The sequence below is a fragment of the Atractosteus spatula genome, chromosome 18, assembly GCF_055471065.1.
Source record: "Atractosteus spatula isolate fAtrSpa1 chromosome 18, fAtrSpa1.hap1, whole genome shotgun sequence".
NCBI classification, from domain to species: domain Eukaryota; kingdom Metazoa; phylum Chordata; class Actinopteri; order Semionotiformes; family Lepisosteidae; genus Atractosteus; species Atractosteus spatula.
This window is the reverse complement of record NC_142723.1, coordinates 7964292-7990519: the sequence shown is the minus strand read 5'-3', so window position 1 is coordinate 7990519 and position 26228 is coordinate 7964292. Positions and strand designations below refer to the sequence as shown.

Genomic DNA, 26228 nt, shown 5'->3' with positions numbered 1-26228 from the left:
AATTTCTCCATTATATTATTTCCACATTTCATGGGTTATACAATAACAGAAACTTAGAGAATAAGCCTCAAGCCTTTTGTGCTAATGGTGTTAATTTAAACTTGAGAGCAGGATTCATTCCTATCATAAGCAATTGATATAAATTCATAAGCAAGATATTATTGGTATATGTGTATGCACTAAGAATCATCAACAATTTGTATGAATTGAAATAAACTTTTATTAGTTCAGAACAACTTAATATGTAAAATATATAGATGAGGCTTTCTTATGTATTTTTCATGATCTTTATAGCAGGTAGGAATACAGTCTGATGCTGTAGTATTGTTTCAAAGTACTGTTACATTCTTTATTAGTTTAAGTTTCTAATCACTAATTGATCCAAATATCTCATCAATACATTTCTTAAAAGAAGCCAGGGAATTGTTTTGACAACATGGCTAGGTACCTTGTTCCAGACTCTCACAACCCTTTGGATAAAGAACATCAAAGCTTTAAATACATTTTCCCATAGTTTTCACTGGTGTCACCTGATTTGTTCACTGACAAAACCATCCTAGTGGGCTTCAGAATCAACAATGTCTTCCAGGATTTTGAATATTTGGAAGATGCCTTATTAGTGGATTGTACATTTGAATATACTTTGATTTAAATTCTACACTACTAACTGTATATCCTAACAGTTTTTATTGCTTCTCTAAATTGGCTAGATTGAAGATGATTGAAGAAGACTGCAGCTCAAAACTGACAACCGATTAAAGCTCAGCAGGTGTGAGCCTAGCCAGTACCTGGATGGAGACCTACTGGGAAAAACTAAGGTTGCTGCTGGAAGAGGTGTTAGTGGGGCCAGTAGAGGGCGCTCACCCTGCGGTCTGTGTGGGTCGTGATGACCCAGTACAGTAACGGGGACACTGCTGTGATAAGTCGCCGTCCTTAGGATGAGACGTAAAACTGAGGTCCCGACTCTTTGTAGTCCCAGGGTGTTTCTCGAAAAGAGCAGGGGTACACTAACTACACCGGCATTTTAAATTTATAACGAAATCTTAACCCATAAAGTTCTGTAAAGTACATGAAGGCGAAAATGAACAGAATGAAGCACAGCGCGGAACTACAATTTTTCAGTTGTATTTTCCATTAGGACAATTGAAAGCGACGGACTAGTTTTCATTTAGTAAAAACATTACAGGGAAGAAGAAATGAAGAAGCTCAGTTTGTTTTGATGATTGTAAACATACTCTGATGAACAAAGAGCGCATTTTCAACTATGTACGCGTCTGGAACTGAGAGTTTGATCAAGCAGGCGAGGTAAACGTCAAAGACTTTCTAAATTGTTCTATAAAAAAGTTAGAAAATATAGTAGTTTAGATTCTTTAATTTGGGAAATGGGTAAAACCAGAAAAGACTGGTGGTGTATTTAAATATTTTTTTCTTAAAACACCTGGGAATGTTAAAGACTGTTGAGGGGAATCCTTTGGTTCTGATAATTACGAAGGGATTTTAATTAATCCGTTCCCTGATACTGAAGCATTACTGAAACATAAAATAATCCGGAAAGATTGGTTTAAAAAAACACCAGATTAAATTACGTGATTCAGAATTACAACATAAACACAACGACGATTAAAGCGGCCTTTTAATAAAATCCATTAAATGAACATATTTTCCTGTTAATTCAGAAAAGAAGAAATACTAAATTCTTTGATGTAATTGTGTTCACCATTTTGGTTTTGCATTTTCTACTCTTGTTATTTTGTGAAATATTAAACATGTTGTTGGCGTCTCCTTTTTTGGTGCATACATTTATAATACAGTAAATAATGTTTTTATGGCTCTATATGCAGTTTTGAGCACTTTTTGGTGGTTTGATAGTCCAAATTTACATTAACGTGTTTTAATTCAGAACATAACCCAAATTGTAACTATATATTTTGGGATGTTGTGAAATGTCTCATTTTTCTGTAGTAAATACTGGCGTTTTGAGCATTGGTAGGGCATTAATTTGACGTTCAGTCTATTATTTTCTTTATTGTCCAGGCCTGAAAAAACATTATTGGAAAATAATAGCAACGGTAAAATATACCCATAATTACCCTAATTATGTTCAGATGAATTAGGGATTACATAGCGATAAATATATAGAAACTATATACATTATTTCGTGCAGTACTGTCAACTATGGTTTTACAGTAGTTCTAAAAACAGTTTTAACCTGTCAGTGTAGGTGTAAAACATTCTTTACACCCAGTATATCTGGTTTCTCTTCGCTGTAATTGATTCTAGAACAGCAGTATTTGAATAATCCAGCCTACGATTCGACTTCGGAGGTTGGATTATTGTGATTTTGAAAGCCTTGTTTTAAGCAGTTCCTCTTAACACAATTGACAGTTGCATTTGGAATGATAGTTTGTTCAAATTCAGACATAGACCTTAAAAAGTCAAATGTATCTCGGTACTGGTTGCTTAGTTAATAGTTAAAAGTAAAATGTAATATAAATGTTAAAACCAAAAGGAATATTATTGTAACATGTACGAGATCATGTAACCTAGCATTTTGCTGACATCAGCTGGACAGTTTTTTCTTTTTTTCTTCAGTTTTGGAACCCTTGAAGACGGTTGTGTAATATTTTCAAATTGCTTGACTGTATGTTGCTCTGAGTTAGGAGTTTTGGAGCTGACTGGTACTTTTTAAAAGACCATTTTCTTTGTTAAAATATCATTCTGTCCTCTGCCATTTCACTGTAGCTTTGATCCCATTCCCATAATTTAAAAAAGTGTGTAACAATGTGATGAAGGTGAATACTAAGTTGTTGGTTTATTTATATTTTTGTTTATTAGAGTCTGGTTAATATGAAAGGTAATGGCTTCTAGAAGCAGAGCAATGTCTAACTGCTTTCCCTTTTGAGTTGAATAGTGTTACAGTACTTGTTAAAATTATATATTGTCCATTGAAATGTCTTTAGTGTATAAATAGATATATATTAGTAATATTTGAATATCTCAGTCAGTTCTTACAGTTTTTTTTGTACAGAGAAATCCGGGAGGAAGAACTGCAGAAATTCTACTCCCGTATCTCCAGACTCCTTCACAACAAAGACTATGGACTTGAAACCATTGATTCTCTGCAGAGACTCTACCTCATCGTCTCTTCAACAAAATATGGCAGGACGTAAGTATAAACCACGCATTTAAATAAGTTTTTTCATTAATTTGTTCTAAGAGAGACAGAATTGTCATTTTATAGTATTTATTTTAAGTCGTTTGTGAAAATTCCCCACATGAATGTTGAGCATCATGATGGTGTTGGATTTAGTTCTTCTGCTTCAAAGTTCTTAGGTTCTGGGTTCAAATCTAGGGTCTCGTTATGGTCTCCAGGTACCATGATGTTTTTCCACTGTCCCAGGGAGTGCTGACTATGTTATGTAGTGTGGGTTGTTTTGTATTCATGTGAATTGTCCATGTGTACTTGTTTGTGTCCATGTGGCCTGTGTTGGACTGGTATCTGTTTAGTAGGTATACTGTCCCGTTCTTCTGGGATAGTCTTTGCGTTGCCATAGTTCAGGTGGATAGCTGCATCAGCATGGAATAAACCTATTACTTGTTCCTTTGGGTCGCCATGACACATACCATGGATAAGTGGTTGTATGGTAATAATTATTTATAATAATTCTTTACTTTTATACAGTGGTTTTCTGGACAGTCCACGCAAAGCGCTTTACATGTAATAGGGATTCCCCTCCACCGCCAGCAATGTGCAGCCCTACCTGGATGATGCAACGGCAGCCATAGTGCACCAGTACACTCACAACACATCAGCTATAAGTGGGGAGGAGAACAGGGTGATGAAGCTGATTTATAAATGGGGATTATTATGAGGCCATGATCAATAAAGGCCAATGGGAAATTTGGCCAGGATGCTGGGTCAACACCCCTACTCTTTTCTAGAAATGCCCTGGGAGTTTTAATGAAAGTGGGGACCTCAGGTTTACGTCTCATTACAATCTCTGGACAGAGACAGGATGCCAGTACATTGCAGGAAGACACAAACACAGACATGCACACATTCTCACTTAGGGCCAATAATTCCAGAAGCCAGTTAATCTACCACCATCTTTCTGGACTGTGGAAGGGAACTGGAGCACCTGGAAGAAACCCATGAGAACATGGGAAGAACATACAGCCACCACAAAGATAGCATCCCAGGTCTAGAATTGAACCCAGGGCCCTAGCACTGCAAGGAAGCAATGGTGTGAACTGGTACATCAAGTGTTACTTAGAAAGAAAAAGAAAGAAAACCCTTCAGTTTTAGTAGTTGTTCTTTTGTCTTTATGAATGTAGTCTCCCTCAGGATGTTCTTGAGAAACTACAGTCACTGCTGTGCTCTCCAAGCACCTCAGAGCAGCTCCAGGCCTTGTCCTCTGCAATTCTTAGAGAGAGTCTGCCCTTTGACGTGGAAGGTCTCTCTGTGGACTTTCAAGATGGAAGGACAGTCAGCTACGTAGCCACAGTGACACTGACACAGGTAAATTTAGACAGGCTGTCAGAAAATCTTTTGTTTCTTCTTGATTACTTAGTGTTATTTGATATCATGTGATTAAAAGGACAAATTTCCCTCTTTCACCAACAGGCTAGGAAAAAGGAAGAGGTGTGTACTTTATTACATCGCCTTCTGAGGTGTCTAGAGCCACGACAGCCTGAAGGTCAGGTTTCACGCCATCTGCTTCCCATCCTCTCAAAAGCCATGAGCCTTTTACCCAAGATCTTGACAGAAGGTGTGCATTACTCTTTCTTTTGTGATTTCTGATTAATTAATGCAGAGATTTAGAAAAACTGTTAGGAATACTGTTCGGTTGTATGGTATTGTAAACGGCAAGAAACCAGAAATGAGATTGCTCTCCTTTACTTTTCAGATATGTGTTTTTTAGAATATGTAATAATGATTTTAATTGCCCTAAATCAGCATGTAATGCATTTTGTAACAGTTTCAAGAATGATCACCACTTATGTTCAGAATACTGGATTTACAAAAAACACTGCCTTAGCCTTGTAATACAGGGAATCTCTCTATGTTTAATCGTTCTGTATTCCATTCCAATCTGTGCAAAGCTCTGAGTTTACATTTTAGTTGTTCAATATGTGTATAGAGTGCCATACCTGTATGGTTTTTGAGACACTGATTGTAATGTTGTGAATGCAGATCATATCAACCTGGTCAGCAGGAAGCTTGTAGACTGGCTGTGGTATACCAACATTCAGCAAGGAGCGTTCTTGTATTCCGGAGGTTTCTTTACTGGCCCGAGAAACCGACAGGTAGAGTAAGACCCTTGCTTCCAGTGCCAGATGTCTGCTGCTCCATTGAACCTACAGTAGTATGAATTATCTGCATGAGGGAAGGTTTTTAGCTGTAGTTAGCTAAGTTTTTTTTGTAGAGGGTTAGGGTTATGGTTAGTGGGAGGCAAGGCAGAATGTTTCTATGACTTAATACTAATAATAAAATCTAAAAAATGTAATATTTGAATGTATTTTTATATTTGTTAAAAATATGATTCACAATAGAGAGTCGTGAGAATTGTGTTCTCATAGGACTAAATGCTGTCTAAAATATATATACAGTATACTTACAGAAGTGAATTATAATTGAATCTCTGAAATGGTCTACAAATTTATCTATTAAGCAAGCTAGTTGATGGGATAAGTCAGTTTTATAATACCATATAAATTATCATTTACTTTGGGTTGATATTTAGACAGCACACGCAGAAGACATTAGAACACAAGAATGTTGTACTGCAGGAGGTAACCCTTTGTCTGTGTCTCTTGAGCCAGCCTGTTCCAGTCACAGAGGTGGATGGCGAAGTGGCAGCAGACTTCTTTACTGTACTGTGTGTGGGTCAGACCTACACAGAGGACCAATGGATGAGCATGTATGCCTTCTCTATGATTAGGAAGTGGCTACTGTGCTACAATAGTGATGGGAGTGGAAATGCAGATGCAGGTAGTGTATAGAAATCAAAAAGACCTGCTTAGAACTACATTCTGAGTGCACTGGCATGGAAAATACAATACAATATTTTATATTTTACTTCTAATCTCACTGAACCCCCACCCCGAACTCTTTGCAGAAACAGAGATCTCCACTGGCAGACAATTACATCACTTGGTGAAATATGATGAAATGTGTGAATTGACAGAAATATATTGAGAAGTCTGGTTAAAAGGGGGTTGTGCAACCCTGAATCATGGTGTTTGTGTTCTTATTAGTACAGGACTTTGTCAGTTTCTGTACTTACACCTAGGGTTGTCAACATCCAGTATATTCTTGGTAATAATTTATATATCTAGACTAAGTTACGACAGAAACAATGCCTTTTTTTCAGCTGTAAACTGCACACTCATATGTGAATTTGAACAGAAAGAAGTGGAGGTTTGTGCTAATGAAAATGAAATTTCATTTTTAACAGCACAGCATAAGAAAGTGTTGTTCTCAGAATCAGTACATCATGGTAAGTGTGTGTAAAGTTTAGACAAACATTTTGAAGCAAGTTTTATGTTGTTCTTCTATTTTGCATGTGCTGCCCCTGAGATTGACATTTGAATATATTTGCATATTGTGCTAAAGGTTGATTACATTTTCAATGTTTGAATCAAGTGTTAAAAAAATGCTTGCATGCCCAATGGCACAGTTATTTACATGCTACATTAATTATACAAAGATGATTTTTTCCTACTGTTTCTCTATGCACTTGCTAAATTGAACTTGGAACTATTTTTCCATATATGACCTATCCTTGTGCACACACATGAAAGTTGCAACAGTTAGGACACTTGATAAATTTTTTAATTGACTGCCCCCTCATTGCAAAGATCTTGAAAATGCTTTCTGCATTTTCTATGCTACATGTTGTGCACTTTGACTTGCGTGGTTAGAAATGCCATAAGTAACACTGTGTCTTGTTGCGTGTGATGCAGATGACCGGTCTGAAGTGGATGGCTCTGTCGTGTCCATAATCTCCACTAGCTCTACTGCCAGCCGCCTGCTTCTTCCTAAAGAAAGACTGAGAGAGAAAGCCTTCGAGTACTGCCACCGGCTCATCGAGCAGAGCGACAGGAGTGAGTGCTGATGACATTTACACATATCTTTGAGTTTGCCTTTTAACGTGCCGGTCTATAGTCTTTAAGTAGATGGTAATTAAAATTGTTTATCATTGAATATTCCTATTAGGTACTTATTGCTGCCGCTCACTTTGGGAATATTTTTGGCTTTCACTTTTAATGCATTTGCTTCTTTTTCTCAGAGGCCCTGAAGAAGTCTGATACAGAGCTGCAAAAAGCTGTACGTACACAAGCATGAACTACATCATTTCTATACTTCTTTGGGGATTTGAAACTCAGGGTCCAAACTGGCTGTGCAGTGTTGCTTAAGGTCTTAAATCTGGTTTCTTACAAAACAGTGGGTGCCATTTTATTTTGCATTCAGTTCAATTAAAAATGAATAAACATTCATCATGTAAGTGATGGTAATAATGTTTTAATGCCATCTTTAATTGTTAAAATGTATTCTGCCATACTTCAGAGGATTACATTGTGAGGTAAACAATTGTCCGTGCCTTCTCTGCTTAGCATTTGATCAGAATGACAGATGCGTATATTGGTCTTAAAACTTTAGCATTCCTATCCTTTGTAGCTGCAGTTTGTCAGAACAGCGTCTTAAAAACAAGTCAGACTGCTTCCTTCTCAGAAGCTAGAATTCGGGAGGCTGGAATCAAATAAAATGTAAACTAATATAAACCAAACACCTTCATACATGGAAAACTACAGAAAAAAAAAATCTCTCTTGATGCACATGGAATTGAATTGCAAGAACCAGACTTATCTTAGATTGATTTGGTTGTTAATGACTTTCACTACCCTAAGATAAGGGCAACGCTGTTGTGCTGTTGATTCAGTTTTAGACTCATAGACAGCACTTACTTTATTTCGGCGCATACTAAGATTAAATTAATTATTATTAATACTACTACTAATAATAATAATAATAAGAAGAAGAAGAAGAATTAATGTGTTTGACAGGCACTTTCCTCTAGACTGACTTATGCAGTATAAATTATTTACATAGTACAAGATGTAAAAAAATACAAAAGAATCATTAAGAAACAATTGTAATTGTATACAAAAGAATGCAACTTAAAAAGTAAAAGAATTCTCAAAACAGTGCATAATTTAATCTGTTAGCCCATGCTGTTTTTATTGTGCTGAAATAACTGCCCCACGGTCAGCAATGAGTGATCTGTGTGAATGTTTCACTGGGTTGAGCAGGTGTGGTGTTTCTCCTTTGCATGCAGTGCATGATCGAAGCGGTGACAGTGATGGATATCATCTGCAGAGAGGACCCCTCGTTCGTGTACCGGGCCTTTCCTTATGTCAAAGCTCTCTATGGCCGGGTTAGAAGAGACCAGGCTTATTCTCGAGTTCTGCTGCCAATTGCACAGTTCTATCTCAACCACAGTAAGTCCTCTATAAACCAGTAACAGAGATTTCATGCTCCTGAAACCCTTACGTTTTCTTTTTTAAGAATTGATAAGACTCAGGTGTTGGCAAGACAAATAATCTTGCTTCCAACAGCAGCTGGTGTTTTACCGGACCCTTCATTTATTATGCACTTGATCAGTTTAACACAAAAACCACAGCTTGAAGTGAAGAAAAAGATCTCTGTGTTACTTAGGCAAAATATCTCAGCTCTTTTCCTTAATAATATAAATCAGTGTATTATACAGGCAGTGTACATGGTTTAATGAAAGTTAATTTTATAGCTTTAAAAGAAAGTAAACCAGAAATAATCAATGACAAAAAATACATATATATTCCCTCTTTTCATTGCTAAAGAATCAGATTGCTAGTGTACTGTAAGTAACATAAGTTGTGGATATCTTTATTACAAGTAATAGAATACTGTTGAAATTGTGTGCTCAATTTGTTCAGGTTAGTTGAGTTAAGAAAAGCTGCCTCTTGCCTATAAGAGAGTGAAATGCTGTGCTCTATGGTAATGAATGATGTATTGCCAGGTGAGACGGCAGCAGTGGACTCTGAGGCTGTATTCCGGGAGCTCTTCTCCATTGTCCCCAGTGAGCAGTTCCAGGAGCCCATGCTGGCTTTTGAATTCACTCAGTTCTGCAGAGCCAATGTAACTGTACTCAGCGAGAGTGTGGCCCTGTACAGGCAGAGCTTCCCAAACCTCTTTAAGGTGAGCTCTCTGGCACCTGTATAATTATTAGGGCTTCTGCTGGAGAATCCTTGTGCTTGAACCTCAACTGATATTGTGAATTATCTAGAGCAAGGACTCTCATTGTTCACATGTTTAATCGTAGACACCTTTGAACTTCAGTGGAGATGTTTGAAAACTGACTTATTATTAATAACAACTTTTATTTATAAAACTCCTTTCAAAACCCAAGCATGCTGTACATTATGAATCAAAATATACAATTACGTTACATCAATTTTTGATTTCTCACATAATGATAGCCTTACGGTTAATGATTGACATAGTATATACTTGGAATTCCCTTGGCATTATAGCACTATGTAGGGAGGCAAAAAAACTGAGCTACATGAAGTTTTATCTAGTATTACGCCCATTGTAGCTTTCCAATGCACAAAATGTCCTTTTTTTCTCCTCTCTCCAGTTCCCCAGAATGCCAGAAGCAGTGGTTAAATGTAGAATCTATCTTCCCTGTACTTTCAACCAGTTTTTATATACTCATATATATATACTTTATATAAATAAAATGTTTCCTCTATTTATTCATGTATGTTTTAGGAAAATGTAAGTATAGGGGATTTCTATATTGAATAAATTTTCTGGTAAATTACGATGACTGATCATGATACATTCAAGTGACTTTAATTGTTACCTAAGCCCTAAATACCCTTATTACTGGGAAGTTTGATTGATTGGGCAGAGGCGATGAGTTAATTTAATCTGTTAATTGTCAAGCCTAATTAAAATCTAGAAGAGGGGGCCAATATGCCAACAGAATAACACTTCTGTGCCATTAGTGTGGTACAGCCTGGAGAAGATCACCTCACTTGGAGTGGAGTCACCAACAGTGGAGTCAAGTATTTTAGCCATGACACATTTTTGAATTGTGCTGACCATCATGGTGGACATCAGAAACTGTGGTGCAAACATGCAGAACAATATGTTACTTTTGTGTACAACAGACCAATCAATGGACAGGTCCAAAAGTCTGGGAATGGTCTGTGCAATTCTTTATGAATTTATTGCATCTAGCAGTATTCTTTATACTGTATATGTACAGCTTAGTATATGCTGCAGAAAATCACAATTAAATTTACAGTTGCTGACTAAATTTACAGTTTTGACACCTAGAAATACTAAATAGGAGGAGTCAAATATTTCATCTTATGAATAATTTAATTAAGTAATTAATTTTAATTATTATTATCTACCATCTGATAGGATAAATGTTGTTTAACATAAATGATAAAATTATCAAATAAGTACTGTCGTTTAACAAACTATTATTCTAGAATCACATCAGATTTAAAATACAAACATAGCATATAAATAATTAGTACAAAATGCATGCTTAGTAAAGATGCAACTTTGTAAATTTACATTTTTCTGCTTTTCTTTAACTAGTTTCTTGCCTGGAACAGCCCTGCTCTCATCTCAGAATATGTTGAGCTGCTTCCTTCCCTGCTTGTTCCTGAGAATGCCATTGAGATTCTCCATTCTCTGCTGGACCTGCCCTGCCTGACTGCAGCGATTGATATACAGCTCAGGTGCTGCAGTTCTTACTCTGTCATGGGTGTACTTTACTGCAGTACATATCATTTAGAACTCATAAAATAATTTGCAGTGATCTACTTGGTGTGTATGTATTTATACACTTATAAGAGACCTATTGTCAATGACAAAGAACAGAGCATGGTTACAAAATGACGGACCATTGGACTGTTTGGTATATACCTTCTTCTTTAGTGACGCCACCATGATCAGTTTTGATTTGATCAAATATAATTGGTAATTTGAACTTTGAACACTTAGAATTATGATGAGAACTACATTGCTTCTCTTGAAGGATCGGGTACTCTTAGCATGTTCCTTCATTTTTTGCTTCATGTTTAAGCATTGGTTGAAGATTCAAGCATAGTGCCAAAAGTAGATTTTTGCCCTTAGTGTACACCCATAGTGAATCTTCAGTATTGATTGACTTGGACTGAAAAGAATGATGAAGACCCTGTCATGCCAATACAGTCTGTCCTCTGGAGAGGAAAAAAAAGAATTGAATTTTAAAACAAAGGCAAAAAAAAACCCATGAAAGCAATGAAAACTATTGATGTTTGGTACAGACACGTTGCACTTTACCTGTAAATAATTGCTGCAGTCACATTCCCATCAGCTCACCCTGTCTCCAGGGGGTGTGTTTATTTTTCTTTTTTATTGCAAGCAGTGCAAAGGTGAAGCCAGCACATTCATTAAAGACTGAGGTGGGCTGCAGAAGGTGGCTTTGAATTGTTCCAGCTCTGTGTCTGAAGCATTTCAGATATCTGTCAGCTGCACCAGCTGCCACGTTGACGTGCTGCTGATAAATCATGTATCCAAGGGACCCAGCAGTCCCAACAGTGACAACTCATTGCAGTGGCTCTGAAAGTTATCTCCCAATTTGTATTGACCGTTTAGTTGGAAATGTACAGATGGTTTGCAGTCATGGCAGGCTGGCCACTAGGGGGCATCTGTTCTGCTGATTAAAAGCCAGAAAAAACTGAAATACACAGTCAAGAGTTATGCAGTGCTTTTAAAGCTGTTGTTTACATTTTTGTTCTAGTTGGTTACACATATCAAATGCTCTGATCCTTAGTACATTTTTTTAAATAAGCTAACATACTCAGAGGTGGATAGAACAGCTCCTAATTTAATAAAAACAAGAGTTGTATTCTGCGTTTGCTAGTAGGTAATATTCTGTGTGATTCACAGGTCACCATTGTCTCCAAGGTCCGACAAGTTCTTTCTGGATCAGAGTGTGAAGGTATCCAGTTCAATGGAGGCATTCCGACACCCCAGCTATAGGGGCATGTTTCTGTACATCCTGAGGACAGAGGCTGGGACTGGAGATACCATTGACAGGTACTCCATCAAGACTGATCTCAGTAAAGGCTGACTTGAGCTCTGGAACAGTAATAGTTGTAGTAATATTGAACTAACCATGTTGTGAGTATTGGAAAATCTTAGGGTACAATTCAGTTCTTACTGTTAATTTGGAAAATTGCATTTATGCTCCTGACCAGCAAAACAGAATTACTTATTATGGCTTTGTTGCCTATATCACATGAGAAATAAATTCTGTATTATCAATTAAGCTGTTCCTATGCAATGTGGCTGTGATCTCTGTTTAAAATATCATTTTCATTATTAGGTGAACTGTATTGTTGAGCCATTGCTCTGCGTTTGTACAAAATTATAGGGAAGCTCACTGACCCCTATTGCTTCATAAATCAGTGGAGTCTGGTCTTGGCTGGAACACTAGGCTTTGTATTATATTGTTGTGGTAGCATCTGTCAGCTGTAAAGGGCCTGCCCTTATCTGAACTATAGCAAAGTGTCAGCTCATGTGTCCCTATTAATGTAAATTTTCATGTTTGTTAAAGGCCGAGGCAATGATTTCTGCTTAGGCAACTTGACATGTAAAGTGAAGCATGAAAGAGGAAGTAGCTCTGTTAGGTGAACAAGACATTTATAGGGCGATGTATACTACCTTTCAAAGGCACAAAGCTGAACAATTTTATATGAGTTTAATTTTTTTATTAGACTAATTAATCAATTGTTTTTTTATTCGGAGATTAAATGGGCTTCATGAGATACTGTCCGATATGGCTGACTGCCCACGCGTTGTGCAGTGTGCTCAAACAGTTCCTGTGCTATTGAACATCTTCTTCAACATTGTTGCTCAGGTAACACATTCCAGATGTATGTATTAAGCATTCAATGAGGCATTTGGCTTTAAAGTTTAATGTCTTTCATGTGCTGTGGTGTATAAAGCACATGGCATTCTTATACTTTATGCAAAAAGGGAGATGCACAGAAATTATACATATAAATTCTAAGTTCTGTTTTTATAAATTTCAAATAAATTTAGGGATTCTGCTAAAAACATAAAGACTTAAAAAACAAAGTGATCTTTTTTACTGTGTGTTGTTTCTTGAATGTCTGTTTTCATGTAATTAAAATAACTGCTGGATTCAAGAGCTGCTTAGGCCGATGGGCCATTCTTTTTAGTTCCTCCCTCATCATTTAAGTTTACAGGGTATATTTGTTTTACTAATACCTGACAGTTTTGCTGAAAACTGTGAAATGGGTATATGATTGCTGAAAACTGTGAAATGGGTATATTGCTCTTGTCAAAGCTGATGTCTCATTTAGAAAGAAATACAGCATGTAAAAGTGCCTTTCTGCTTTGTGTTGTATTGGTAACAAATAACATCCTAACATGTTTTCCAGAACCACTAACTGGCAGACAGCAGTGTTCTTACAACTAATGGGCCAGAGTTAATCTGATAAACAGTGGTACAAGCTTGTTCTGAGCTATGTTGAGATACCAGACATGTCAGTGTAGATGGATTCTTATACGTTCATCAACCCAAGTTCTTTCAGTCTAATTAACAGTGTGCACTTGCAAGTTACAAAGTCTGCCTAAGGACATTATTTTTACATTTCACCAGAACATGACTATTTTCAGGTTTGCTTGAATGATGCTTTGTGTTAACTGGTTGAGAGACTTCCTTGTTCAACATTGTTGACATCACATATATGCTAATTGGCCTCATTTTACTTCCTATTCAGTTTGGCAACACAAAGTTAATCAACCAACTTGTCCTAGTCTTACTGGAGAGAAGCGGGCTGTTGTTCAACATAAAAAACTACAAGACTGAAGTACAGAGGTGAGGAGTGTGATTTAATAAAAGAAAGTACAGTGGTAATTGATGGATGTTTTGATGATGATGACTAGAAAAAGTTTATTGAGTCATTTTATTTCTAATATTCTCTAATGAGATACCTGATATGCAGTATATAAGTGTAAATCTATCAAAGTCTTTGGTTGCAGTTGTTATTTTTAGTCAATATCTTGTGAACTGTTGTCACTCTTTCTCTTTTCCCTCTTTTAGGGTGTTTAGCTCCCACTTCTTAGTGCTGTGTAAACTGCAACCGTCTCTTATTGTGGAGTGGTCTAAGGAGCTACTGGACTTCACAGGTACCACAGGGAATATATACAGCAAGGAGAACCTCTACACCCATGTGGTAAGAAAAAAATTGCACTGAAGTAAAAAAGACACTCTTACTCTAGGAAGAAGTGTCAGGTGAAGTGTCAGTTATTAAAATCCAAGTTAATTAGTAAACTAACCAACATGGACACTTTTAAAATGGTCTTTTGAATCTAAGATGGTTCTTCTGGTTACATATATAGTGTAGACAAAATCTTGAAAGAAACTGCTGAACTTGGAATACATTTGTCATACATCTGTGATTTCAGCTGTGAGGGCAGACAGACCAAAGAGATAAGTAATGAAGCAAAACACCCACCTGGGACTGGATGATGCTTATGTCACTGAATTTGTGCCGAGTAAGCAGCAGGCATTTAGTTTTTTTTGTCCTTGTTTTCTGTAGGTCTGGGCCATTGGCGAGTACCTTTCCGTCTCCTATGACAAGCGGTGCACTGTGGAGCGGATAACCCTGTTCTTCGAGACCCTGGAGGCTGTGCTGTTTGAGATCACACAGGTGCGCCAGTCTGCCAGTCCCCCTAGGTTCTCCCCAAAAGTCATCACCATGCTGATGTCCACCTTGGCCAAGCTGGCATCACGAAGCCAAGACCTCATTCCCAGGTAAACTAAAAGGATGTAGTTATGGCAAGAACTCTTAGGTGAGGAGTTTTATAGGCCCATAGTGCGCATTTTCCTCACTATTGTGGGCCCTGTTCAAACAATGATTTTGCCTGTATGTTATATATCTTGTGTATTGGAATGGTATCACATTGCTGTAAGTAATTTCCTAGCCTTGTTCTTTATTTCTTCTTATGAGTGGAAATGATTGGCTTCGGTATGTGTAGGACTTAGTTTTCCGTTGCCTGTGATGGGGGACAGATTCAGCTGAAAGGCCTCCAGTTGAGTGCTTAAAAAAACCTAGTCTGAGATCCATGTTGATTGAGATGAGATTTAATTTATTTTAATGTATTCGTAAAATCTTGATGAATAGAAATCTTTAGTGTTTTGCAACAGTACTCAGACCTTTCCTATGGTAATTGTGAAATGACACCATGTTGTGCACACATTGTTTATGTTTTATTCAAAATCCAATTACTCAAACCAAAGATGTCTAAGAGATAAGTTAAAGTAAATGTCAGCTAAACCTAGAGAAGAAAAGAAATATGTTGATTACATTAAGTGTTCTCAGCCCTGAACTCAATATTATATAATATTTTTGTAGAAATTGCAGCCATTGTTTTTAGGATTATCTGTACCAATTTTTATACTGGCTTGGTGCAACATTTGCACACTGATTTTGGGAGAGTTGTTCCAAGTTCTTTTTTTTTCAAATTGTGTTTTTATTTCTACAAAAAAACATAAATAAATAGGCACTCGATACATACTTAATACCACTCTCTCAAGATGCTAGTGGATCACTCATAGACAGCAGTTTTCCAGTCTTTCTACATTGTCAATAGGGCTCAACTTTGGACAGAACTGTGACTCAAGCACATTCACTTCCTTATTCTTAAGCTATTCCAAGTTGTGTTCCAGTTTTATATCTGAAGCAGGATTTGTTCTAACAATGGCCACAAGAATGAGAACTATCTATATCATAATGCTGCCACTACCATTATTGACGGTAGGGATGGTGTTGACTGAGTGATGCACTGTGTTGGGATTGTGTCAGATGTAACTCTTTGCATTTAGACAAAAAATCCTTAGTTTTCTCTTCTGACTGCAAAACATTTTGACACCTGCTTGTATTATCAGGTGCTTTGTTTTCCAACCCCATGCCAGATCTGAGATGTTTTTTGGTTTCCTACAAGCCCCTTTTGTGAAGTGAATGGGATATTGTTGACATTTTCTCACTGAGCTCTTTAACAGGTTCAAAGTTGCCATTTCCTTCACAGTGGCATGCCTAACCAGGTTCCTCTTTGCTGTGCATTCTACAACTTAATGATTTATTTTTATACTACTTTAACTTTTAAAGTATTACACCTGTGATGAATTGAGCACAGTTGTTTAATTACTGTGCAGCAAAATAATTGTGACAGTCATAAAGCTTGTTTGTAGTGTATATTCTTGTTTATTATTGTTACAGTTTTTTTCCTGTAGTAATGTGACTAAAGTGATTATAATAATAAGGTGTATGAACATTTGTAGTTATTCATCAAAAAAACTACGGTGGGCCAGTGTTTTACTTCATCTGATAATGCCAGGAATTGCATACCAATATTCATCTGAAAAAAGCTACTGTAACTGATGATTTAATTATAACCTGCCATTTTATATATAGTAATTTTGTACCATTCAGGACTGTATGATTCTTTCTTCACAGTGGTTCTTTACTTAAAATGGAAGGTAGTTAAGCTGTGTTTTATGCCTAACGAGTGCCACAGTTTTTCTTATATTACGAGCTGTGTAGTCATTAACGATTGATGAAATGTTAATAGCTTCCTAAAATTAAGTGTTGAATAAGCATGCACAAAACTGACATATATTATATGTAATTATATGAGATTCACTAAATATAACTTTTTCACTTAAGTAATATACAGTGACTTTACTGTCAAAGAATGGGAGTTCCTAGTATAGTAATTAGAACCCAGATTCCCATTTTGTCAGACAAAGATAAGTGATCCATAGAAGTTCTTAACTTTTGTTTAGGCTTTGAATAATATCTACGAATGAGTAATAGTGGTGTCTGAAAAATATGTGGCAGCTGTCACATACTGTACCTGAGTTTTTTTCTTTTTTCCCACTAGGGTGTCCTTGTTCCTTTCCAAGATGCGATCCTTTGCATGCAGTGCTCCAGTCACCTCCTGCTACAGTGAGGAGGATATTGAGGAAATCCTCACAAGGGCCAATGAACTAATCAACTTGCTCAAGCTGCCCAGTGTGGCCCAGTTTGTCCTGGCACCGTCGCCACAGGGGACCAGCCCTCGGTGGCACAGGGACACTAACACTTGCCTGCCCCTTGCCATGCGAGCCCTGAGTGAGGTGCTGCAGAAGGGCAATGACCTCCTTCCTGCATAACAAGACTCCCTCGTCTGACCGCACACACCTCATTAAGGCTAAAGGATATGGTTTATGGTAACATAAGTATCGAGGTTCCCAAGAACCAGAAATCATGAGCCAGTAGGATTTTTACTTCCGATTGCAGTAAATCAAACAGACATTACGTTTTGAAACAGGTCTGTAAATAAATAGAAAGGTAATGACATTGTGGTGAAGTGGATATAGTTAAATGAGCTGTATGAAGTATTGTGGAATTATTGCTATATAGAGAAACTAGAATAAACATTTTCTCTTTAAAATGTGCTCTGTGGTCTTATTGGTGTAAAACAGGTCCATATAATTTGTTCATTTCTCTGTTTCTTTCCCATTGGCTACAGCCATAAATGTTTAATACATAAAGTTGTCAAAATGAATGCTAGACAAAAAAATATTATTTTGAAGGAATTACTTTATTTTCCTATACACATTTACTACCAAGCCATGAGTTATTTGTAAAAGTGATGTCAATAAAACAAATTACATTTCATCAGGTATCCACATGGAGTTGCATTAATTCCACGTGTTTACTGATTGTGAAATACATATCCATCACTAACAGAAATAGTAAATATTTACCATTTTGATAACGTTTATGTTTATTCTTGCATTTATTGTGCCAACATTTGTGTGTACAGTACATTGTTTAAGTGTCCTTGAATGATATTGTATGTTATAAAATGTGCTGCTTGCAAATGAAGTCGCCTGTGCAGATATTGAACAGCTCTTCTTGCCACAATTCTAAATTCAGATTTATTTTGTGAATATATATTTATATCTTGCAAATGCATGTCAGTGTTAACAATCATGACTTTTGAACTCCAGCCCTGGTCTGTGATGCAGTTTAGGTTTTGAGCCTGGAAGACAGTAGATGTTCTTGCACTGACGGCTTCACAACACAACTTGTAATTTTTACATATCATATTTTTTGTGAAATAACACTCCAGCATCAAATAATCAGCACCAAATTTACTTTACAGTTTCCAAATGTGTAAAGCACAGTCCTGCATTACATTATATAAGTTTTTAGTAGCCTTCTGTGATTCTGTAAAAAATAAAGTACTGCCTTATTGTGTTTTGGAGCAGCACTTTGCCAGGGCACCTTGGTACCTTTTTAACTGTTCTCTGGTGGAGAGATGGAGTGTGTCACTGGTTTTCAACATGATGAAGCACTGATTTTCTGAGAGATGTCCAGATCTGACTTCGCAACAAGAAAACGCAGTCTGCCGCCTCCTAGTCTGATGAGGTCTACCGCACTGTGAAGAAATGAAAGCATGTGTCAGATCAATCTATTTCCTTGGCCTTGATACCGGACAAACAAGAATCTGGACAGAAGCGTGCAATACAGGTATTCTTTTTTAATTTTACATGTCATATAATGGTGCTCTGTGTCAGTCTGAAAGTAAGGAGCAGTGGTAGCATCACAATAAATTTGAATTCAAAGAAACAGCTATCTGGAGGATACCAATTCTTAGACTGAACCACTAACAGATGACTTCTTAAGCACCATGTCTTCAGATTAAGAAATAAGAGTGACCTCTGATAATCTGCTCCAATGAGGCTAGTTCCATTCACAGCCAGGATTCTGTCCCCGATACTAAGTCGTCCATCAGCTGCGGCCGGCCCATCAGGAATCAGGGTTCTGATGTAGATTCCAGGGGAATTGAGCGGAGTATGCTAAATAGTGGGAAGAAATCATCCATACAGAAGTCTCTGCTCATTTTTGTGTAATTGTTTTTAAAAAAAAACACCACAAAATAAAAGAATTTACGCATCTAGTAGAATACAGCACAGTATGTATCCGTGTCAGAAGCGAGCCACTTATTCCTAGTTGGGCATTGTAATTCTTAAGGAGTCATGTGGTTACAGTACTCAGTTTATCCTATTAAAAAAGATAATTCAATGCAGAAGGGCATGTGGCTTCAATGTTATCTTTTGTTTTATAGCCCAAGAACCGATTATGGTTTCATTTATTAAACTGATCTTAAATCGGGGTTCTTTGCTGCTCTTCTGGTGTCCAAAGTTGTTTTGCTTGACTGAATCTTGCTGTTTGTGGGTTAGCATTAGAATAGAGAAGAAATGCCTCCAAGGCCAAAAGAATCAATTTTGTAATACTGATATTCCCTTATAAACCAAAGGCCCTCAAGCCTTCACTGCTCTTTCATTTACATATTTAAGTCTTTATAGGATTTGATGGCTTTGCATCTTTTGAAACTGGACGTGCTCCATCTTCTTTGTTCCAAGTAAAATTGTTGAGCTATAATGGTGGTTTAAATCATTTGCCAGTCATCACAAAACCTACAGGACAAAACACAGTACTGGGCTTTTTCTCCAGAATGACAACTGATCTTAGGGTATATTTAATAAGAAGTCCCTCTAGACATTACAAGGTACTTCCCAACATGCTCTTATTATTGCTATACAAGATAGCTGGTCTAAAATGCTGGTTCGTAAATATGAGCAACAGAAAAACTTTATATTAGTTTAACAGAAGGATAAATGTTAAGATTAGTCATATTAATTAGTGCCTATACAGTGCCTTCCAAAAGTATTCAGAATCTTTAGGTTAAATCATATTTAGTTGCTTTAAAGCTTGCAGTTATACCTTGAAGTACTCTTTGTTATGTACTATACATAATCCATTCCACATCCTCATAACAAAAAAGAAATTGAGAGAAAAATGGAAAGATCATGATTGCATAAGTATTCAAACCCCTTGCTGTGCTAAACCTAAACTTTCAGTATAAAGAATTACTGTAATGAACCACACAATTAGTGGCCTCTGCACAGTTAATAGTGGTTTACATTATTTAAGAGTAAATAAAACTTTATGAAATCCAATAGCCAATCCAATAGTTGATCAGCAATTTCCCGATAACCCCAAAGCACCTAAGTGAAAGTTTATTGGTCATCGAAGACAAAATTTGAGGTTTTTTTCTAAACATCTTACATCTGAAGAAAACCCAACACAGTCACTGCCCCTGCTCTCATGCATGTTGGTGGCAGCATTATATTTTAGTTCTGATTCTCATCAGCAAGGACTGGGAATCTTGTCAAGACTGATTGTAGCATAGATAGAGCAAAATACTGGCAATTCTTAAACCTGCTTCAGTCCTAGAACTGGGACAAAATTTAATTTATCTGCAAGACAATGGTTCAAAGCACAATTCCAAAGCTTTTCTTTTCCACTGTAGTTGCTTAAGAATAAGAAAGTGAATCTCCTTGAGTGGCCTAAAGTCCTGCCTTCTACTGAGCAAATCTGCCAAGATAAATGGCAAATAATTGCTCCATGCTGTTGTGAAAAGTTTGTAGAGACTTAACCAAAAACACTGGTGACTGTAATATTGGCAAAAGGGCTTCCAACAAATAATCAGTTCACATATCTGAATACTTATGCAGTCAACATAGTTAATTTATTTTTTCTGATACTGTTAAGTCTGTACATTTAATGTAAGATCAATCTTACCATTAGCAGTATTCAGTCTGAGCATTTAAATATTGATTAAAATGTCTCAGTAGGTTGGTACAATTCTAGCAATGAAGAATTGAGCCACCACAAATAAAAGGGGAGCATACTTTATACATCAGCATTTGATCATCTGCCTGAGAAAATGATAACACTTATGATGAAGGGCTTAAGCTTTGTTACATAAAAAATATTCAGATATGGAACTTTTCAGAATAATACTAGTGGAAAATGAAGTGCATAAAAAGCATATATCATCAATATCATCATATATCATCATCAATTTCCCTACGGGATTAATAAAGTATTATCTATCTATATGATGCAGGTGATGGAATGCAAGTCAAGAAACGGGTGGCAGTACAGCCACCAAATCCTAGACAGACAGTGAACTGAAGTAACTTGAACTATACTGACAAAGAAGCAGGAAGGAAAAGGTAGAGAAGTACTGTTAGCTGACGTTTTCTAGAACTGAATGGGTGAAAATGGATACCAAGCAGAACTCCAAAAAGAAGAGGAACTATCAGCTACATTCGCAGGTGGAATGGTTTTCAGAGGAAAGAGGGCTGACACCGCACCATATGGACACCAATGGAGAAAGGAGCAAAGGGGGGGATAAAAGGGGTGATAAAGGGAATAGAACCCATCACCATAGCAGCCAGGGCCATGACCAGAAAATAGGCACTGGGGAAAAGGGAGACAAAACAACAAAATAGCCTGGTGCCATACATACATTGGGTTGGATGCTTAACCAGAAATAGAAAGAAGGGGGGATGGAGAGAACAGTATAAGTGGAATTGGGAGAAAAGAGACAGAGGGAAAAGGAAACAAAGTGACCACATTAATTGTAGATCCAGGAAGGGTTGATGAAATGAGGAGAAATTAAATAAAAGAGCAGACAGCATGACAGGTTCAGAGACAGTTGTTTTCCAAAGGGTAATGTGATGTTGAAGAGCTGCTGTTTGAGAAGATGTAAGAAAGTAACTCCATTCCTGGTTGACATGAGAGCAATTCAGAGTGCAAGAGACAACTGTCTCCACTGAGACTGAATTGCAGAATGATAGAAAAGATGCATTCAGAATTGTGGATAGCTGGGTATTTATATGTAGGAGAGCATAAATGTGAAATTAGAATTTGACCTAATGCCAAATTTGTTGAATAAATTTTATTAAGTTTTTAAAAATATGAGCATACTCAAGTTGCAATGTCACAAAATGGGTCACCATGGGATGGATCTGAATACGTTTGCAAGGCACTCTATTTGGAAATCATGGAATGCAGCCTAGCCATAACAGTCTTCGTCATGATTTAAACAAAAGTTGACTGTGAACTTACCAGCCCATCAATCAGTCCCATGCCCAGTCCAAAGGGTCCTTTGTCCAGTTCCACTATAAACACGTAACAGAAATCGTCAGCAGCTGAGCTGTGACTGGAGGACACTGGGGTCGGGAAGTCAAAGACCCCACTCATGTTGCCTGCATGAGATACAAACACACAGTAGACTGTGCTTGCCTCCTACTGCCACAGTTACCCACTTCTTAATGCAGAGCTTCAGCAGTGAAGTACAGTTAGCTGAGTAGTCTTTTAAAAAGTAAAAAGTACTGCTTCTGAATGTGTAACAAGTTTTAGTTGCCAACTGGCCCTAACCAGATACTTTGAGCCTTCATGTGCTTGCACTAAAGTCCATTCTCCAAAGTAAAAGAAATTCAGATGCAGATGATCAGATTGTCTGAAGGGCTGTAGAGAGTTATTAATATCTTGCAGAATCTGTGAGAGGTAGGACAATGTAATAATAAACAGGCCAAAAGCACATTCCTAATGTAGGTAACTTTACAATAATAAAGAAACAAAACAAATAGTACAACTACAAAATAGTTAAGACAATTTTATTTTTTCTCTAATATAATAAAGGTGCTATACAAAATAAAGTTTATTGTTACCATTATTGTATTGCAATTCTACCCAACGAAGATCAGAGAACATTTAAAAGCAAAAAGTAGCAATCAGTTATTGTTCATTTGTCTCTGTTTAAGTCCATGTTGAAAATCACAAGGAATTTTTTTTTAGCGGGCAACCTTAAATGCACTCCTTCCAGCTTTTGTTGTTTATGTTAGAAATACATTCTGTTACTGACAACAATTATAACTGACCTGTAAATATCTATAGTAGTTCAGGTGGGTAGCTGCGTCAGCATACGTAGTCTGCAAAGGAACAAGTAATAGGTTTATTCCATGCTGAAAAAAAGAAGAAAGAAAACACAACATTTTGGCCGTGGAGCCTTCTTCACACCTGAAGAAAGCCCCACGGCCGAAACGTTGTGTTTTCTTTCTTCTTTTTTTCAGCATGGAATAAACCTATTACTTGTTCCTTTGCTGTAAATATCTATTGTAACATGAACATGTAGGTTGACCCTTCAAATATAAGTTTTAAATCTAAGAAAAGGTAGGTGGCTGAGAGTCCTAATGGCTGGAGAAGGGGGCATTGGGTTCATGTTTGGCACAGAGGAAGCAGCTATATGCACTTGGGGCTGAAGATAGAATTTGACAACTAGGACACAGCTGATCATCAAAGAGGAGGGGATTTGGTCATTTGCTTTGTAGTAGATAATTATTTTATTTTTTCACATCAAAAAAACTAAAATATTTTGTCTCTTAAAAAACAAAATAGTACAGATAATTTACCTGGTTAATGTTTTATTTCCCTAATCTTGTTTTTTTTTTAAAAAAAGAACAGGTCAGGTCAGTTGCAAATGCAACTGAATATTTGATTTCAGGTTTCCAAGATGTAAACTGAATGATCAGTGCATGTTTCACCTTAATGTTGACATTTATATTTTGAAATCTTATTTTCTTCCAGGAGTGCAGAACCAGAAGAGAATATAATCAAAGTCTATAGAAGAGTCATTCTTCACATCACATCACTCTATGAATAAAATTTGATGGAAAAAAATTAAAATACTTTAAATGGGAAGATGAACTTATGTTGTTAAATGAGTTACACTAACAAATATATGGAATACTTTGCAACATCGTAACCTAGTTTGAGTCTGTTTTTGAACAAAACACCTCCATAATAGTAGAACAAAACAATCTTTTCTTTCTAGAGAAAAGTTGATAAATCTGAAATATTCCACAGAATGGTACTAATGATATTTTCCATGGTCTGTCGATTTAATAAATTCAACATGAAGGTTGAAAGGTTACATCCGCACATCCCTGTGAACTCACCTTCCACTCCATTGGCAATGAAGCCATTGACTCCTTTTTTTAGGTCAAGGGGGGTCCTACTGCAGCCTTTGACCTGTGGTTTGTCTGGGTCGCCGAGGTCAGGGTACAGAGGAGTGTTGGGAGGGGTTAGCAGGCAGGAAGGGTCGAGGGGCTGCATGCTCTCCCGGAATGAGCCGTTTCTCCTCAGACTGGACTGCAACTGCACCTGATGAAGTTTCTCTTTCAGTGTCTCTTGACAGTGGGCTTCCCTGGAGCTGCTGCTCAGGTTGGACACCACCGAAACTCTCCCATCCACTTCTGGATCCATGTGAGTACCAGGCCTGTGGGGCTCAGTAGACGAGATTTGTCCCCCAGGGGACATGTGCCTTGGGCTGCTGTGAGAAAGTGGCAGCTCTCTCTGGAAGCAGAAAGAGCAGAACACATGCTGTAACAAAGCACCAGTAATCCATTATGAGAGCAAGTCTGGTGTCAGACCAGAGAATAAGGAGAAGCTTTAACAGGTCTGTGTCCAACAGTAGCGACAAGTTAAATGTATGTGTTTCAAATGAACTGAACAAAGCATATCAAGGTGCAAGAAAAGATTCTAGAGACTGAGATAGCCATAGATTGCATCCTTAAAAATTAATCTTAGAAAAATAAGTACAGTGAGGAAACTTTGCTAGTGCAAAAATGACAGCATGACCATTTTGTACAGAAATGGTTAATAAAGCCCTTCAGGGGAAATTAAAAACAATTGTGGAATAAATACAAAATATTATGCACTGTATCCACTATGGGGTAAGCAACAAATATGTAAATTACATATATACTTTAAATGTAAAGTCCCTAGATGAAACTCTTAGAAAATGAAAAGCACATGTAAACCTATCATAATCCCAGAAGGCATATTGCTTCATTAGACATCTTAAACTCTTAATAAGATTAGGAATGATTTTCATGTCTACCAATGTGCTGTAGCTGTGAGCTAAGGGTTCCTTTTATCTGTGGGATTATAACTACTGCTAAACCTCTACATCTGCTTCCAGCACATGGCCTGGATTACAGCAGATGAGCTGTGGTTAAGTGATTTAGAGTTCCCAAACAGACTGGAAGGCAATGTGGGAACTCAAAACGATTTCAGCCAAAAAATATTTTTAAGAAGGGGAATTTAATTAAGGAAGTTAACACTATTGTCTGGTCTATCCCTTGTTTTATTTCAGTGTTTATGAGTAAGATGCTCAGTTTTTGCTAAGATTTAGTTAAAGTTATATGGCAAAGAAAATAAATATGCAACTGTAGGAATCCCAGAATCCATACAGTAAGTCTGCATATTCAGGATAGAGTGACAATATCATATCAACAAAATACTGTACATAACAAACATAACAAAAGCAAATAAATTCATACATCACTGATACTCTCTCTCAGATTGAGGTAAATGTACTATAGTCCTTTTTAAAATAACTATCCTATAGTTATCCTTAATTTTACAGGTAAACAATCAAAAATGCAAACAGTAGGAGAATGAAGGCTGATGTCACCTGAATTTCCTGTGAATCTGAGCTGCCATTTGTGGAGGGGGACTTGGTTCTCAAGCCCCACAGGAAGTGGCGCACATAGAGAAGCTGCCTGTAGATGTTGTTGTCCACAGCATCGCACTCCAGGTCCACTTTAAAGCCACTGCTGGGCAGCACAATGGGAGGATGGTTTTCAAAACTCTCTAAAAGGCCCACTGAAAAGCAGCAAATGAAAATGGTAATTTGTGAACAGCAAATCTTAGTTCATTCATTTCCCCCTGAAGTAATGGAAGAAGTAATCCTGTATGAAGATGTTATATGGATGTGACAACTCGGTCTTTGTACAAGGAAAACCAAGGCATATGAAACAGAGCATAAGTCTGTATCTAGAAGACAAAAAGTATTGTGTACTTCTGTTATAATAACCAGTCTTGGCTGATTTAAATACAAAATGCATTAGTTCAAATATTGCATAGAGAGCAATATTAAAAATTGAAACTGTAATTCACTCTTTACATCTGTTTTTTTTTATTTATTAGAAGACTTAAAACAAACTAAATGAGCGTTGTATAGACTGAAACGTCACATGTGAAGTTTCCAGTTTTTCCACCTCTTTTCTTTCTGTTTGACACTTCGTTTAGTGCACCTTCAGTAGAGAGCCCTGGAGGGAGAGAACACAGTACAGGACAGCTGCTGTGCAGCTGGGGATTCGCCAGCACCAAGC

At 37.1% G+C, this 26228-nt stretch overlaps 2 protein-coding genes across 3 annotated transcripts in view; one reads left to right on the top strand and one right to left on the bottom strand.

The window, feature by feature from the left end:
* The first annotated feature begins 1129 nt into the window (after window positions 1–1129).
* On the top strand, window positions 1130–17579 carry ap5z1 (adaptor related protein complex 5 subunit zeta 1). 2 transcript variants are annotated; one of them, XM_088936897.1, is made up of 18 exons: window positions 1130–1305; window positions 3029–3166; window positions 4336–4519; window positions 4625–4769; window positions 5195–5307; window positions 5824–5992; window positions 6459–6500; window positions 6967–7107; window positions 7293–7330; window positions 8340–8502; window positions 9060–9238; window positions 10661–10803; window positions 11999–12148; window positions 12860–12971; window positions 13861–13958; window positions 14184–14316; window positions 14683–14897; window positions 17027–17579. In XM_088936897.1, exons 1-18 carry the CDS (start codon window positions 1265–1267, stop codon window positions 17295–17297), a joined length of 2475 nt encoding a protein of 824 aa, XP_088793023.1. In that variant the 5' UTR covers window positions 1130–1264; the 3' UTR covers window positions 17298–17579. The 2 variants fall into 2 exon arrangements, with proteins under 2 accessions (XP_088793023.1, XP_088793024.1); XM_088936898.1 differs by lacking the exon at window positions 6459–6500.
* An 892-nt stretch (window positions 17580–18471) lies between these two features.
* Window positions 18472–26228, bottom strand: part of radil (Ras association and DIL domains) — a 63432-nt gene continuing 55675 nt past the window's right edge. The window contains exons 12-16 of the mRNA XM_088936646.1: window positions 25529–25719; window positions 24009–24405; window positions 22117–22256; window positions 18853–18992; window positions 18472–18571 (exon numbers count right to left, since the gene is read on the bottom strand). Coding sequence (XP_088792772.1) covers window positions 18472–18571; window positions 18853–18992; window positions 22117–22256; window positions 24009–24405; window positions 25529–25719 — 968 coding nt within the window. The remainder of the gene's footprint in view (window positions 18572–18852; window positions 18993–22116; window positions 22257–24008; window positions 24406–25528; window positions 25720–26228) is intronic.